This window comes from Dama dama, chromosome X (assembly GCF_033118175.1).
Source record: "Dama dama isolate Ldn47 chromosome X, ASM3311817v1, whole genome shotgun sequence".
NCBI lineage: Eukaryota > Metazoa > Chordata > Mammalia > Artiodactyla > Cervidae > Dama > Dama dama.
Window position 1 is genome coordinate 8102026 of NC_083714.1, and position 15485 is coordinate 8117510.

The window sequence follows — 15485 nt, forward strand, 5'->3', positions numbered from 1 at the left end:
GACGGCCATGTCTGAGGCTGGAACTTCAGAACCCTCCCCGGAGCAAAGCTCATCCTTGGCTAGGCATGTTACAGGAAGGCAGGGGAAAGCTGGGTAGAAAGGATACGCCAGGAATAATGATGGGCATCTGCAGCTGGGTGGCTGATACCAAGCCAGCTGGGACCCCAGCCGGGACCGCCCCCCAAGCACGAGGTCACATGGGGGGCACACAGCGGCCACAGGGTGTGCTGACCTGCAGGGCGCCCATGGTCTCGTCGGGACAAGAACACGGCGCGCCAGGCTCCTGCCTCTGGGCTGCACGGATGAGGCAAGAGGCTGTTACATCTCCGGCAAACAGGGTGCCCCCCTCTGAAGCCCAAGCTTCCCCAAGCCCCCATGGGAGTCCAGGGTCCAGGAAACGGCCCCTCCACATAATTCTTCCATTGGCTGAGCAAGAGGAGGAAGTTTGACCCGCCTTCTTCAGAGCACCCGATGTAATCGGACAGTCCGGAGAGGCAGACTGGGTGCTGGAAGGTCTGCCTGGAGAACTCTGGCTCTGAGGACCCTGCTCTTCACTTGCACATTTCCCGCCTGACTGTCGAGTGGCATCTCTGGGGTGAAGAGGTCAGGGGCTGTGGAGCGAATTCCACAGAGAGAGGACTTGCCCGCCCTGTGGGGTCACAGGTCAGAGGGGTCTCAGCGTTCAGGCATTTCCAGCTGTCTCTTCTCTTGGACTTCCCTGGTGGTTCAGACAGTAAAGAGTCTGCCTGCGATGCTGGAGACCTGGGTTCGATCCCTGGGTCAGGAATATCCCTGGAGAAGGGAATGGCACCCACTCCAGTGTTCTGGTCTGGAGATTCGCATGGACGTAGGAGCCTGGCGGGCTACAGTCTATGGGGTCGCCAAGAGTCAGAAGTGACTTCACTGTCACTTTTTCCTCTCCTGGGCACCTGGACTCATGCCCTGCCCCGGGGGGCCCCCCTCAGGCGGGGAGACGTGGCTGGAGGAGGGAAGACAGCCCTGAGTTCCCTCTTTACCCCACCTCCCACCCCAATCCCAGAATGTCCTGCCAACTCACCCAGCACTTCCCACCAGGAGGGCATTAAGCGGAGGGCGCCCAGCAGAGGAGCTCTAGCGGCCTCAGCTTCCCTCGCGGGGGAGGGGGGGGGCGCGGAGGGTCCGCCCGGGGGGCGTGGCCGGAGGGGGGGGCATGGCCGTGAGCCAGCCAAGCCCCGCCCCCGCTGTGGGCTTGGCCCCCGGGCCAGGCGGAACCTAGCGGGGTAGAGGTGGGTGGTGCTAGGCTGGGTCAGCTGAGTGACAGTCACGCGACCGCACTCCGCTCCGTGTGGCTTCCTGGAGAGGGAGTGATGAGCCGGGGTCTCCGAGTGTGGCAGGCCAGTGCTGGGCGGCCCGGGCAAGGGGTGAGGGCTGGGGGTGGTCGGTGTTGTCCTGGAGGAGGCCGTCCAGGACGGGGGGCGGGGACGGGGGGGGTTCAGTCCCAGGGCCCATCTTGGTCAGGAGGGCAGACCTGCCTCGGGGGGCGCGGGGGGGGGGAGCTTCCCGAGGCTCCGAGTCAGGCAGCCCTAGGGGGCCACTCGAGCCTGGGGTGACCTGCGGCCCCGGGGAGTCCACCGACGGGACGGGCACCCGAGAAGACGGGCGGCCTGTAGGGGAGCCGTGTCTCCAAGTCTCTGTCCACAGGACATGGAGAAGGAACAAGAGACGCTGCGGGCCTGGAAAGAGCGCGTGGCGCGCGAGCTGGATCGCGTGGTGGCTTTCTGGCTGGAGCACTCCCACGACCAGGAACAGGGGTGCGCGCCTCGCCCTTCTGGGGGCCTTGGACTGGGTTCTTCGCTCCTCTGGAGCCCCTGTACCTCACTCTGGACTGACTGCCATATGTGGGGCGCCGCCCCCAGCCCCCGCCCCCACCCCCATCCCCGCGAACTCGGCTAATGTCAGCGTGTCCCGCAGGGGCTTCTTCACGTGCCTTGGCCGCGACGGGCGGGTGTACGATGACCTCAAGTACGTCTGGCTGCAGGGGAGGCAGGTACGGACGAGGCGTGCCCGGGGGCGCCCGGGACTGGAACCGGCGCGCTGGGTCCTGCCTGAGTTCGCACACCGGTCAGGGATCGCGGGCTCACCGCCCTCCTTCCCACGGCCCTGAGGACGGCGGCTCCCCACTTGAGCCACGACCCCTCCGCTCCCCCCCTCCCGCCCCAACCCAGGTGTGGATGTACTGTCGCTTGTACCGCCAGTTTGAGCGCTTCCGCCGCCCGGAGCTTTTGAATGCAGCTAAAGCAGGTGCCCTCCCTCCCCGTCCCCGTCTCCCCAGAGGCCACTCTCGGTGATCCCCGCAGCCGCGCGGTACTCCCAGTTGCCTGCTTGCCAGCCGGCTCTGGAAGCCCCCCCAGGGCGCCCAGTGCCCACTGATGGGGAGGAAGGCACCGTCTGGGGCATCCCCAACGCGCCTTCCAGCGCACCACCTTCCTGACCACCAGGTGGCGAGTTTTTGCTGCGTTATGCCCAAGTGGCACCTCCTGCAAAGAAGTGTGCCTTTGTGCTGACCAGGGACGGCCGCCCAGTCAAGGTGCAGCGGACCATCTTCAGCGAGTGTTTCTACACCATGGCCATGAACGAGCTGTGGAGGGTGACGGGGGACGCGCGGTACCAGGTGTGGGGGAGGGTGGGCACGCTGTACATCTCCGTCCCCTCACCTTCGCTGGCTCCTGGCACCTGGGTGCGGGCCAGATCTGTCCTTAACATCAGTCCTTTCTCTGGGCCCACAGGGCGCAGGGCTGCCAGTCACGCCCACTGTTACTGCTGTTACTGTCACTTTGTGTCCTCCCTCCCCCAGAGGCCCTCCCCCAACAACCCCCACAGGGGCCCTGGGCACCGTTCAGTTCAGTTCAGTGGCTCAGTCGTGTCCGACTCTTTGCAACCCCATGGACTGCACCATGCCAGGCCTCCCTGTCCATCTCCAACTCCCGGAGTTTACTCAAACTCATGTAAATCGAGTTGGTGATGCCATCCAACTATCCACTCCTGTGTCGTCCCCCTCTCCTCCCGCCTTCAATCTTTCCCAGCATCAGGGTATTTTCTAATGAGTTGGTTCTTCGCATCAGGTGGCCAAAAGTACTGGAGTTTCAGCTTCAGGATCAGTCCTTCTAATAAATATTCAGGACTGATTTTCTTTAGGATGGGCACAGAGGTGTTACCAAACCAGACTTGGGCCCATGTGCGGTGAAGGCAATCCACTGACACCAGGTGGTGGGGAAGGAAAGTACAGCATTTATTCCAAAGGGACAGGGTAGGTCCTGCTCAAAACACCTTTCAGAGAAGGGTTTAGGGCAAAATCAAGGAGGAGGTCGAAGGGCACCTGATCGGCTTAGGAACATTCTTCTGATTGGCTGGTGGTGAGATAACCAGGAGGGAGTTACATGATCCACTTTCTGGTACCAATGGTCTGTGCTCTATGTGCCACTGGGCATCATGTACTTAAGTTCTTCCCCCTGGTGGGTGTTTTAGTTATGTGCAAAACAGCTCAAGGATACAACTCAGGATTTTATTTCTGGCTCTTGGGGAAGACTTTAGTCTAAACTCATTGTTTTGTCTTGCTTATCTGTTTTCCTTTGTTTCTGCATTTCCTCACTTCTCTGATTAAATATGCTCCTTGGAACTTGGAAAGGCCTAGGAGGCTAAAGCTTTTCAACAAACAAGAAGTGGGGGACCCTGGGGGATCAATTGCCTGCACCCCCCAGGTTCTGCAGGGTCCTGCCCAGAGAGACCAGCCCTGCCCTGGCTAAGAGGGTGCTCCTCCCTGGCCCCATCATCTTTCAAAGCTGACCTCACTGCCTGGGCACGGTCTGCAACCCCCAGCCCAGGAGCCCTAGCACCCAGCCTGGGGCCAGGCCTTGGTAGGGGTGTCCTAGGAGCTCAGCCCAGGGGACCTGGGCGGAACAGACTGGATGGGCTGCAGCCTCAGCCTGGGTCTCCCCTCCCCCCTCCCCCCGCAGAGCGAAGCCATGGAGATGATGGATCAGATCGTGAGCTGGGTGCGGGAGGACCCCTCCGGGCTGGGCCGGCCCCAGCTCCCTGGGGCTCCGGCCTCGGAATCCATGGCAGTGCCCATGATGCTGCTCAACCTGGTGGAGCAACTCGGGGAGGCGGACGAGGAGCTGGCAGGCATCTCCGCGGAGCTGGGGGACTGGTGTGCTCAGAGGATTCTGCAACACGTGCAGGTGGGGGCAGGAGGTAGACACTGGTTGCCAGACCAGTCCTGGGGGGCTGGGGCACAGGGTGACCACCATTCCCCACCCCCAGGCCCACACCCACCCCCGAGCTCAGTCGTCTCCAATTCTTTCTGACCCTATGGACTGTAGCCCACCAGGCTCCTCGGTCCATGGGAATTCTCCCAGGTCAGAATACTGGAGTGGGTTGCCATGCCCTCCTCCAGGGGATCTTCCCCACCCAGGGATTGAACCCAGGTCTGCCGCACATTGCAGGCAGATTCTTTACCATCTGAGCCACCAGGGAAGCCCACTCATGAGCTAGGGGTCTATTTTACAGATGGGGAGACACAGGGAGGTGTGGCCCAGAACCCTTGGAAAGGGTGGGGGAGGACCCCAGGGATCCAGGTGGGGGTGAGGACAGGAGGGTGGGGTCCAGACCCCCAGGCCCATCAAGGAGCTCGAAACCCAGACCCAGCTTCTTCCCAGGCCTCTGGACAGCCAGGTCGGCCCAATCTCAGTCTCCCCATTCAGTGTCTTCTGGGGCCCAGGCCCAAAGCAAGTTCCAGACCCTTGGGAGGGAATCAGCTCCTCAAAGCCCCTCGCCCACCCCTGCCAGCCCACCCAAGCCTGCAGATGGGGAGGGAGGGGGCAGAGGTGGGTGCTGAATGCTGAACCCCCTTCTGCTCCTCCCTCTGCAGAGGGGTGGGCAGGCTGTGCTGGAGAATGTGTCAGAGGATGGTGAGGAACTCTCAGGCTGCTTGGGGAGACACCAGAACCCAGGTGAGGGGTTGGGTGGGCTTCAGATGTGGGAACTGCCTGCCTCCCTCCACACTGGGCACTGAGGACCTGGCAGAGAAGCAGGGATGGGCCTGCCATGCTGGGGGCACGGCTCAAAGCAGCCCCCCACTGCTGGCAAGAGAGGAAGGGAGTTAGCATGCAGCGCAGGGGGCTGGAGCCCCCTACCTGGGGGAGACCACACTACCTGCCTTACCCTGAGCCCTTACCAGGCCACGCGCTGGAGGCTGGCTGGTTCCTGCTCCGTTATGCCATCCGAAGAGGTGATGCCAAACTTCAAGCCCACGTGATCGACAAGTTCCTACTATTGCCTTTCCACTCTGGATGGGACCCTGAGCATGGTGGCCTCTTCTACTTCCAGGATGCTGATGGCCTCTGCCCCACCCAGGTGGGAATGTGCCCAGGGCTGTCCTCAACCCATTTTACAGAGGAGGGGGGCCCAGGGAGACCCCAGTGGTCCTCAAGCTCACACACACAAGGAGACACATGTCCCTCCATTTTGGAAAGGCTCACTGGGTGATTCTAAGCCATCAGCAGTGGGGGCAGATTTGGTCCCTTATGTCTGTGTGATTATACCTTGATCCCACTGAGGTCCACAGAAGGTGGCTGAGTTGGCCACCGGCAGGAGCTGATTGTCCAAGGGGCTCTAGACAGACCAATGAGACAGCCAGGGTTTGGATTCCAGGGCTCAAGGGGAGGCTGGCCCAGACCTGCCCTTCCGGCTCAAGAAGCTAGTGCCAATCTGCTGGGCAGTCAAGGCCTCCATAGTCGTCCATGCCACAATGAAGCTCCAAGTGCCTGGGCCGGATGGAGTCTTAGCCAGGGCCTGAATGATGGGGGTGACCTTCCTGCTGAGAGGGGTGGCGGAGGGTGGTACCCAGGCTTCCAGATGCCTCCTCTCTGCTCCCAGCTGGAGTGGGCCATGAAGCTCTGGTGGCCACACAGTGAAGCCATGATCGCCTTCCTCATGGGCTACAGTGAGACTGGGGACCCCGCCTTGCTGCGCATCTTCTACCAGGTGGCCGAGTACACCTTCCGCCGGGTAAGTGCTGCTTCTTGGTCTCAGCAAAGGTGTGGAGACTGCAGACTGGGCGGGGAGGGCGAGTCTTCCTACACATCCCCCGCTTGCCCCTCAGCAGACATGGAGGTCCCGGCCCCAGTACCCTCTGTTGAGTCAACAGAGCAGCCCCTTCCCCACTGGAGCTCACATTTTGCTGGCAGTGGGACTGACCATAAACAAGTAAACAAGCAAACAGAGATGGGGATGAGAGCTCTGGGAAATACAGCAAGGTCAGGGGGCTAGGGGGGTGCTGATGGGAAGGAAAAAAGCTGGAAGGGGTGCTCAGCAAAGAGGGGTCAACCTGACTCTGGGGTTCAAGGGTGCCGGGGCTTTGGGAGGGGAGGCCATAGGGCCCCAGGCCAAGGCAGGGAGATGGCGTGGTGGCTGTCATCCTGGCCAGTGAGCGGGGGCCTGACCTGGGGTGGAAGATGCAACAGGAGCAGGGCTCAGAGTCTGGTTGAATGGGAGAAGTCTGAACTGGCCACAAGTGTCTGAGTGTCATAAGAATATAGATGATATATACTGAGAGCCACAAGGCAAGGTGAGCTTTGAGGACAGAAAGAAAAGAGAAGAGGGAATAGGAGGGCCCAGCAAAGGAGACAAGAATCAGTTGTGAGGCAGGAAGGAAGCCAGGGACACCCCCCACCACTAGAGGCCTGAGTGTAATGAGTGGAGTGATGACCTGTGCCAGCCATGGCTGAGAGGCACCTTGGGGGCTGAGCCTGAATGAAGGAAAATTCCCAATGTGTTTCGAAAGCCACAACTCACTCCATCAGTAAACCCTAGTACAGGAGGGATTACAACAGGGGGTCTTACTTGGTGGTCTGTGGGTTTTGTGACCTGGGAGAAAACTCTATCTTTCTTTACGCTAACCTCTAACCGAAATCCGGTATTTGCTTCCATCATGAATGAAAGCACAGTGGTATTAGCAGTGTCTGACTTCATCACCAGTAGACATCCCAAATGTGTTCATGTTACATTGTAGTTCAAGGGGCATCTCCCAGTATTGCACACACTCATCATTACTTCCAAACACAACAGTCACAAGACCCGGGGTGATGTATGTTAATACTGAATGCATTCAAAAGAACCTGTGTTCGAGGCCATCGGGGTTAACTGCATAAAGTGAAATTTAAGGAATAAATTGTCAAGAAAGAGAGATGGCCATCGAACAATCAGGAAACTTATAAACAGATCAGTCATTATGCACTGATCATCATAACAGAAGACAGGAAATTCAGACATCCACAGAAATGCTGGACAGGAAAACAGTTCAATCTGTCCGTGTCAGATCAAATAGTTGAATAATAAGTGAGGACATGAGCAGTGTCACTGGAAAGATAGAATGAATAGATATAGAACTAGTGTTACCTGCTATGAAGAGGAGTAGACCTATTCACAGGTCGACATTTAAAAAGACATTTTTATAGTGTACTTCAGTGTCACTGACTTCTTCCACAGTCCTTCTGAGAAGGGATTCCACTCAGGTCTCTATCTGGGGAGGAAAGAGAAGGGTCTAGGCCAGGGCTTTGGAGTCTACCCTGGAGCATCTGCAAGGAACTGTGGGCAAGAGAGAAGAAAGAAATTCGGAATGGGTCAACACAGCTGCTGGGCAGGGTCAGGCTTCAGAGGGCTCCAAGGGAGAGGGAGATGTGTTTGGGACCTGTGACAAGCAAGGCTGGAGTCAGCTCAGTGCTAGATATCTACAATCTCATCAACTGGAAGACAGGCCTGTGAAGCGGAGAACAGGAACTCAAAGGGAATCATCTGTTAGAAAGTTACATGACAGGTCAGCACTTCTATTCTCTTTCTTTAAATCAATTCTGTTGAAGTGCAATGAATATTTTAAGTATCCATTTTAAGTATTCAGTTCACTGAGATATAGCAATGTATATATCTGTGTTTAGTACCTAAGTTGTATCTGACTCTTGTGGCCCAATGGACTGCAGCCTGCCAGGCTCCTCTGTTCATGGGATTTCCCAGGCAAGAATACTGGAATGGGTTGCCATTTCCTTCTCCAGGGGATTTTCCCGATCCAGGGATCCAACCCAGGTCTCCTGCATTGGCAAGCAGGTTCTTTTGCACAGAGCCACCAGGGAAGTCCCATATATATCTGTATAACTACCAGCATACTCAAGATACGGAACTGTTCCATCATACCCAAGCAGGGTTCTTTATTCCATCTTGCAAGGTTTCATCTCACAGTCAGCAGCCCCTTTCCAAAGTGGGGTATCTAGGTGCCCACTTCGGCTGCAGAAAAAGGAAAAGAGAAAGCCCTTTGTGTTCATATTTGTCCAGGACACGGGATCTAACAGCACTGGTTCTGTAGTTACGGTATCTGGGATCTGCCTGGGCTCTGATCCCGGGTAGCGCTTTAGTGGGACGGGTGAACACTTATTCCCCAGGCGTTTGGCATCTGGGCAGCTCCTGCCAGCGCTGCCTGTCACTGCCTTGTTATTGCAGTTTCGCGATCCAGAGTATGGGGAATGGTTTGGCTACCTGAACCGAGATGGGAAGGTCGCCCTCACTATCAAGGGGGGTCCTTTCAAAGGTGAGTGGGGGACAGGGCGGAGCCGCAGGGGCTCAGGGCACTTGGCTGTCCCTAGCCCTCCCAACCCGCTGTCCCGCCTCTCCCCGTAGGCTGCTTCCACGTGCCGCGGTGCCTGGCCATGTGCGAGGAGATGCTGAACGACCTGCTGAGCCGTCTCGCTCCTGCCTCGGCCCTCAGCGCCCGGCCTCCGCCCGCTGGTCCCGCCCGCCCGGGTGCAGAATAAAACGAAGCCTATTACACTGTCTGCGTGTGTGAGCTTCCGTGGGGTTGCGGGAGTGGGGGTAACGCCCGCCGCCTTTGGCTGGAGAGCACCTGCTCGCCCGGCCAGTGACCCACCCGGAGCTCTGGAACCTCCTACCTTGACAAGAGGCCCGCCCCGCGCCGGGGCTCGCCCGGCCATTGGCCCGCCCCGCATAGACGCCCCGCCCTGCTCTTGGAGCTCCCTGCGCATTGGCCAAACACCCAGGAGGGTGGGTCCGACAGTGCGCCACTTCCGGCCGGTGGCCGGGCCAGGCGCGCACCGCCTCTTCCGCCGCCGCCCCCGCGATCCGGGACCTAGCTCCAGCCCTAGCCGTGGCCTGGCAGCCCCGGTGTTGCTCCGGAGCGTGGCGGCAGCTGACTGCGCGTTCACGACCCGCTGGGAGCCGCGAGCCTCGCCGCCGTTATGAACATCCGCAATGCGAGGGTGAGGGGCCGGGTCCGGAGACAGTCCGCGCCGCGTGGGAGCGGGGCCTGGTGGCCGCGTGCGCATGCTCCTGAGGGGCCCGGCCGAGCCCCAGGGCCGGCCGCCTGGAGCGCCTGCGGCCGCCCGGCACGAAACTGTAAAGACTACCGTTCCCATGGGGTTGGCCCTCCCCACAGATGAGGCCAGGGGTTCAAGGCCGGGGTTGCGAACCCCTTCTTTCGGGGATGTCGGGGCTCCGTGGGGTGGTGTTGGGGAGCTTCCTGGCGCTCTCACGTCCGTTCCTGGAACCGTCAAGTTTTTGCCCGGCGGCCCTGGGCCAGGCCTGTGCAGAGACAGATAGTCCCAGCTCCCGCCCAGATCTGGGGGTGGGGGTGGGGGGTCGGTAAGTAGACAGCGAGCAGGGCTCCAACAGAACCGAGGCCTACTTAGTGCAGCCCCAGGCCTGACCGCATTCCACTGCCCTCCCTCGCAGCCAGAGGACCTGATGAACATGCAACACTGCAACCTCCTGTGCCTGCCTGAGAACTACCAGATGAAATACTATTTCTACCATGGCCTCTCCTGGCCCCAGGTGGGGCGGCTGTTGAATTTGGGGACTGGGTCAAGGAGGCCAGGGAATTCCCACCCTGGGTTGGCTGAGACCATGAAGAGTCCAGGGCGGGGGGCGCCTGGGTGAAGGAGGCCCTGAGGGTTGGCTTCAGCTGGGGTGGCTGGGGGTGGCAAGGAGGTGCCTGAAGACGGGAGATGAACAGGGCCAACCTAGAAGCAGAATTACCACCTGTCTGCCCACCTCTTCCCGGTTAAGAACAAGGGGCACCGTGTGGTATGGGAAAACAAGGCCACCTTGCCTGGAGGTCAGGAGCTGTCACTGAACTCCACCCTGGGCTGCTGTCCATCATGGCCAGGGCAAGAGACAGGTGGTTTGACCAGGTGTCTGCTAAGGGCTCCTCCAGCTCTGATAGAAACTTGTTTTCTGCCTCCTTTTTCCTCCTGTCTTCCAGCTCTCGTACATTGCCGAGGACGAGAATGGGAAGATCGTGGGGTACGTCCTGGCCAAAATGTGAGTCATCAGGGACAGAGAGACAAGACTGGCGCCTGACCTGCGGGTGGGGGAGAAGGGACACTGACATTTGCACATGTCTGATGGAGGCTGCCTGGGTTGGGTTTTTTTTTTTCTTTTTGAAATGAATAGACTGTTCTTTAGTTCAGTTTGAGCTTTAGAGGAAATGTGAGTGCAAGATACACACCCCTCTCACATAACTCCTCCCCTGTCTTCCCTGGTTGCCTCTCTTACTAATATCTCCTTGTACATCTGTTATAATATTGCTACATTGTTATTAAAGTCCATAGTTCACAGTAAGTTTCATCCTTGGAGTCATGTGGACAAATGTATAACAACATGTGTTCACTTCTATAGTATCACACAGAGTAGTCTCACTGCCTGCGGAGTTTTCCGTAAGCCACCTGTTCATCCCTCCTCTCTCCCCAGGGAACCACTGATCTCTTTACTATCTCCATAGTTTTGCCTTTTCCAGAACATCCCACGATTAGAATCATACAGTGTGTGGGCTTCCCAGGTGGCTCAGTGGTAAAGAATCTGCCTGCCACTGCAGGAGACACAGGTTCGATCCCTTGGTGGGGAAGATCCCCTGGAGGAGGAAATGGCAACCCACTCCAGTACTCTTACCTGGAGAATCTCCATGGACAAAGGAGCCTGGTGGGCTACTGTCCATGGGGTCACAAAGAGTCAGACACGACTGACTGCGCACGTACCTCAACATACAGTATAGCCATTTCAGACTGCCTCTCAGTCTTTTGTATTGAAGTTTCCTCCATGTCTTTTCCTGGCTTGATAACTCCCTTCTTTTTAGCACTGAATAGTGTTCCATTGATACTGCACTTGTCTTTTGTCTGCTGCCTGGGGTCTGGAGAGCCCTGACTCTCCCCTACCCTGGGTCTGGGGGCACTGTGGGGTTTGCTCCTAGCCTCTCTTTTCTTCTTGCTCTAGGGAAGAAGACCCAGACGATGTGCCCCATGGACATATCACCTCACTGGTGCGTAGGACCGCCCCCCCCCCAGGCTCTGGTGGGCGTGGAAGTTAGTTGGAGCCACCTCTGAGGTCCCACTTTTCTGCCCCCAGGCTGTGAAGCGTTCCCACCGGCGTCTTGGTCTGGCTCAAAAGCTGATGGACCAGGCCTCCCGAGCCATGATCGAGAACTTCAATGCCAAATATGTCTCCCTGCATGTCCGGAAGAGGTGGAAGCCGGGGTCAAAGGAAGGGGCATGGGGGCTACTGTCTTGGGGGTCCTGGGCAGCCTTGGCTTTTGGAGAAGACTGGGAGGTGGAATTTGTGGGGAGGGGGACTGGGAGGAGGGGCAGGACCTGGACGTGCTGTCCCTGTCTGGCCTGGTCTGTAGAGCTCAGCACTGCCTTGTTCCCCTACAGTAACCGGGCAGCTCTGCACCTCTATTCCAACACGCTCAACTTTCAGTAAGTAGATCTAGATGTTTCTAATGGGAATGGGACAGTCCCCAGGTCTGGCTTGCCCAGGTGGCTGAGATGGGCTGAGCTACCTTCTAGGCATGAGGGTGGGCGGCAGCTGGAGCTAGGGACAGGCTGTGGCCTCCACTTGGAGACAGTGACACCTACCTGCCACCGTCTGCTCGAGACGTGTTGTGGGTCTAGAGGACATTTAGTGTTTCTTGCTGGGCAGAAGACGACTACCTGCTGCTGGTGGGGGCCAGGTGAAGGGCAGCATGGTGAAGGCGTTCAGAAGTAGAGACAAGGACCCAGGACAGGAACAGGACTGAAAGTGACCAGGCACCTAGAAGCATCTCAGCAGAACCAGAAGAAAGGGTAAACCAAAGCACATTGGTGCAGGAAGGGTGCAGCAGAGGGGTCTAGAGCCCTGGGTGTCCCAGTGGGCGAGAGCAGTCTGCTCAGTGTGCCCAGCACAGGACACAGAGAGCCTGGCCAGGAACTGCCCTGCCCAGGGCGTTGTGGTGAAAGCCGCTGGGATGGGCTGTTTGTGGAGAGCCCACTGAGACAGCCTTAGCTTCAGCTCGCTTAAGGAAGGGAAGGACCTACGGGCTGGGCATCTGAGGATCTTTGACCTAGATGTAGACGCCCCTGCTGGTTGACAGTTCCCGGGTCTGAAGGCTGGCAGGGCCTTTCTGGGCCGTCCAAGAACACCAAGAACAGAGGCCACAGCACCCCCCCCCCATTTCCAACTGCTTGGCATGGGAGGCAGCTAGCCATGCGTGCCCAGGAAGTGACAGGGAACTGGACAAGGAGGGGGAGGGTATTGCCACATTCAGGGGCGACGGTTCCCAGGAAACCACAGACACAGATCCTTGGGAGCCAGGTTAGGGATGAGGGGTGGTGGCAGGATGCCAGGGGTGGGAGGGAGTCCAGCTTACTGTTGGAGAAAGCAGACGGAAGGCCACGTCAGAAACGTCTCCAAAGGGCCTTTGGGGGGGCACTGACACCCTGTCCCACTGGCAGATGGCAATAGAGGGTGGAGGAGAATTGCCCCCAACTCGGTTTCTCCTCCTCTCCACCCCCCCCCCCCCCCGCCCCCAGGATCAGCGAAGTGGAGCCCAAATACTACGCTGACGGGGAAGATGCATACGCCATGAAGCGGGACCTTACCCAGATGGCCGATGAGGTGAGTCCGGTGGGGCCAAGGCCGCCGGCCCCAAGCAGGCTGAGTGGGGTGGCCTGAGGGAGTTGGAGGTGTCCTGGTCCTCTTCACCTCAGCTGACAGGTGGGGAGCTGGACCTTGGCGGGGCTTTAAAGAAGGCTGTCATTGGGCCAAGGCTCCATTTTCTGAGGAGGAGGCCTGTCCTGCCCAGAGGCTGCTGTGACAGGACAGTGGGGAGGCATCTGGACGTGCTGAGGCGCGGGGCTGGGGATGGCTGCGGCCGGCTCCAAGGCTGAGGAGACAGTCAGGGTTCTGCCCAAGGCTCCACAGGGGCCAGGGCCATTCAGAGGGCTCCACAGAAGCCGCGTGAGGGCGTATGAACACCTCCACTTCACTGAAGAGGAAACAGGCCCAGAGGAGGCAGTTGCTGGGACTAGCCCTGGGTCTCCCAACGCAGTCCTATGTTTCCTGCCCTGCCTGCCCCCCGCAGCAAGGGACCAGAAACAGGCAGTGGGAGCAGACCCTTGTGGTCTAGAGACTTAGGCCCTGTCTCCTTCCTCCCGCCTCTCCCGGGCTTCCGGTGGCAGCTGAGGCGGCACCTGGAGCTGAAGGAGAAGGGCAGGCATGTGGTGCTGGGCTCCATCGAGAACAAGGTGGAAGGCAAGGGCAACTCGCTTCCGAGCTCAGGGGAGGCCTGTCGTGAGGAAAAGGGCCTGGTTGCGGAGGACAGCGGTGGTGACAGCAAGGACCTCAGCGAGGTCAGCGAGACCACAGAGAGCACCGACGTCAAGGACAGCTCAGAGGCCTCTGACTCGGCTTCCTAGAGCCCGTACCTGCACCCCTCCCTGTCCTGGCCTGCCCATCCCATCCTCACTGCAAGAGGTTTCACAATAAACTTCACCCAGTGGCCTTGGGGAGTTCACGTGTGCGAGTGTGCACCTTTTGGGTGGTGTGTGGATGCCCCACTCTGGCTCTTGTGTTCCTCTGGACGTGGACCTCACAGCCTTTTGGCACAGTGTGTCCTGCAAGCCCTCCTAGAAGGGAAGAGCTTTGTCAGGGCTTTGGAGAGGTCTGATGGCTTGGAGCCATCTTTGGGTCTGGGAGGGTGGGGGAAAGAGACCCTGGAGTTCTGGAAGCCTTCTGAGCCTTGCTGTGCTGCTGCCCTGCCAGGCTCCAGATGTGGGAGTTCAGCTGCTCATTGACCTTACCTACCATCTCAGTAGTGACCCAACCAGCTCCCCAGTTCCCCAAGCCCTGGCAAGTGTCCTTGATTCCTCCCTCCCCTGCAAACTAAAAGGTCTGCCAATTTTGTGTGTTTGATCACTGTGATACCCCTTGAATCTCCTTCCTAACGGTTTTAGATTCACAGAGGTGAGCAGATAGTACAGGGTTTCTGTGGATGCACGCCCCCCCCCCCCAGTTTCCACTATTAATAACATTTTTACCTTTCTTCTTTTTAATTGGAGGCTAATTACTTTATTATTAATAACATTTTGTATTCTTACATTTGACCCAATACTGATACATTATAACTATAGTTCAGGGTTTACATTTCCTTCTGCATTGTACACTCTGGGTTTTGACAAATAACATCATGTCATTTCATGCAGAATGCTGCTGCTGCTGCTGCTGCTAAGTCGCTTCAGTCGTGTCCGACTCTGTGCGACCCCATAGACGGCAGCCCACCAGGCTCCCCAGTCCCTGGGATTCTCCAGGCAAGAACACTGGAGTGGGTTGCCATTTCCTTCTCCAATGCATGAAAGTGAAAAGTGAAAGTGAAGTCGCTCAGTCCGACTCTTCGCGACCCCACGGACTGCAGCCCACCAGGCTCCTCCGTCCATGGGATTTTCCAGGCAAGAGTACTGGAGTGGGGTGCCATTGCCTTCTCCATTCATGCAGAATAGAAGCCTAAAATTTGCTCCAGTACCTTTCATCCCTGCTATTCCCTCTGGCTGCAGCACCATTGTTTGCTGCCCCTCCTCCCTGGGCGGGCTGCCTGGGCCGCCCACCTCCCAGCGGAGCTCAACACTCCTTACCTGTCACTACCTTATGCCCCTGCTACCGCAGATGGCACACTGCTCTCCTGCTACGCTGAATAATTCGCTACCAGAGGTTGGAGCTCCTGTCTCTCTCTGGCTGGCGCCTGCCACGTGATCAACAGGCAGCTTGGTAAGCGGAGACCAGTGGGCGGGTCGGGAATTGGAAAACGCGCCTGCGCGGGCCTGTGCGCCGCCGCCGGCTCCTGGGCCAGCGAGGGGGAGGGAGGCAGTGTTCTGATGGACTCAAATTTCTGCCTCGCTCCGCCTTTCGCGCCCGGCATCAGTCCCTTTCGATTCGCCTACGGAGCCGGCTTCGTTCCCAGGCTCTGATTGGTCCGGCGGCGGCTGGGCCGGGCTCCGCGCGGAGGGCGGGGCGGGGCGAGCGGCGGAGCATGCGCGTTACCTCGGCCGCGCCCCAGCGCAGGCGGGCGGGAGCCGGCAGAGGCTCCCACGGCCCCTTGCGGGCCTCTCCTTCCTCCGTCGTCCGACCCGCGCTCTACCCCC

The 15485-nt window shown here is 58.6% G+C and overlaps 2 protein-coding genes across 5 annotated transcripts; both read left to right on the forward strand.

Moving 5' to 3' along the window:
* Window positions 1-1270: 1270 nt before the first annotated feature.
* Window positions 1271-8858, forward strand: RENBP (renin binding protein). 3 transcript variants are annotated; one of them, XM_061136004.1, is made up of 11 exons: window positions 1271-1373; window positions 1681-1790; window positions 1951-2026; window positions 2205-2280; window positions 2478-2650; window positions 3993-4217; window positions 4907-4988; window positions 5216-5391; window positions 5914-6045; window positions 8527-8614; window positions 8704-8858. In XM_061136004.1, the coding sequence occupies exons 1-11, from the start codon at window positions 1347-1349 to the stop codon at window positions 8835-8837; spliced, it is 1299 nt and encodes a 432-aa protein (XP_060991987.1). In that variant the 5' UTR covers window positions 1271-1346; the 3' UTR covers window positions 8838-8858. The 3 variants fall into 3 exon arrangements, with proteins under 3 accessions (XP_060991987.1, XP_060991986.1, XP_060991988.1); XM_061136003.1 differs by having other exon boundaries at window positions 1302-1400; XM_061136005.1 differs by lacking the exon at window positions 8527-8614 and having other exon boundaries at window positions 1302-1400.
* A 262-nt stretch (window positions 8859-9120) lies between these two features.
* NAA10 (N-alpha-acetyltransferase 10, NatA catalytic subunit) lies at window positions 9121-14865 on the forward strand. Of its 2 annotated transcripts, none has more exons than XM_061136007.1 (8): window positions 9121-9299; window positions 9772-9870; window positions 10301-10359; window positions 11308-11353; window positions 11440-11555; window positions 11745-11789; window positions 12882-12966; window positions 14553-14865. In XM_061136007.1, the coding sequence occupies exons 1-8, from the start codon at window positions 9279-9281 to the stop codon at window positions 14700-14702; spliced, it is 621 nt and encodes a 206-aa protein (XP_060991990.1). In that variant the 5' UTR covers window positions 9121-9278; the 3' UTR covers window positions 14703-14865. The 2 variants fall into 2 exon arrangements, with proteins under 2 accessions (XP_060991990.1, XP_060991989.1); XM_061136006.1 differs by lacking the exon at window positions 14553-14865 and adding an exon at window positions 13530-13859 and having other exon boundaries at window positions 9124-9299.
* The last annotated feature ends 620 nt before the right edge of the window (window positions 14866-15485 follow it).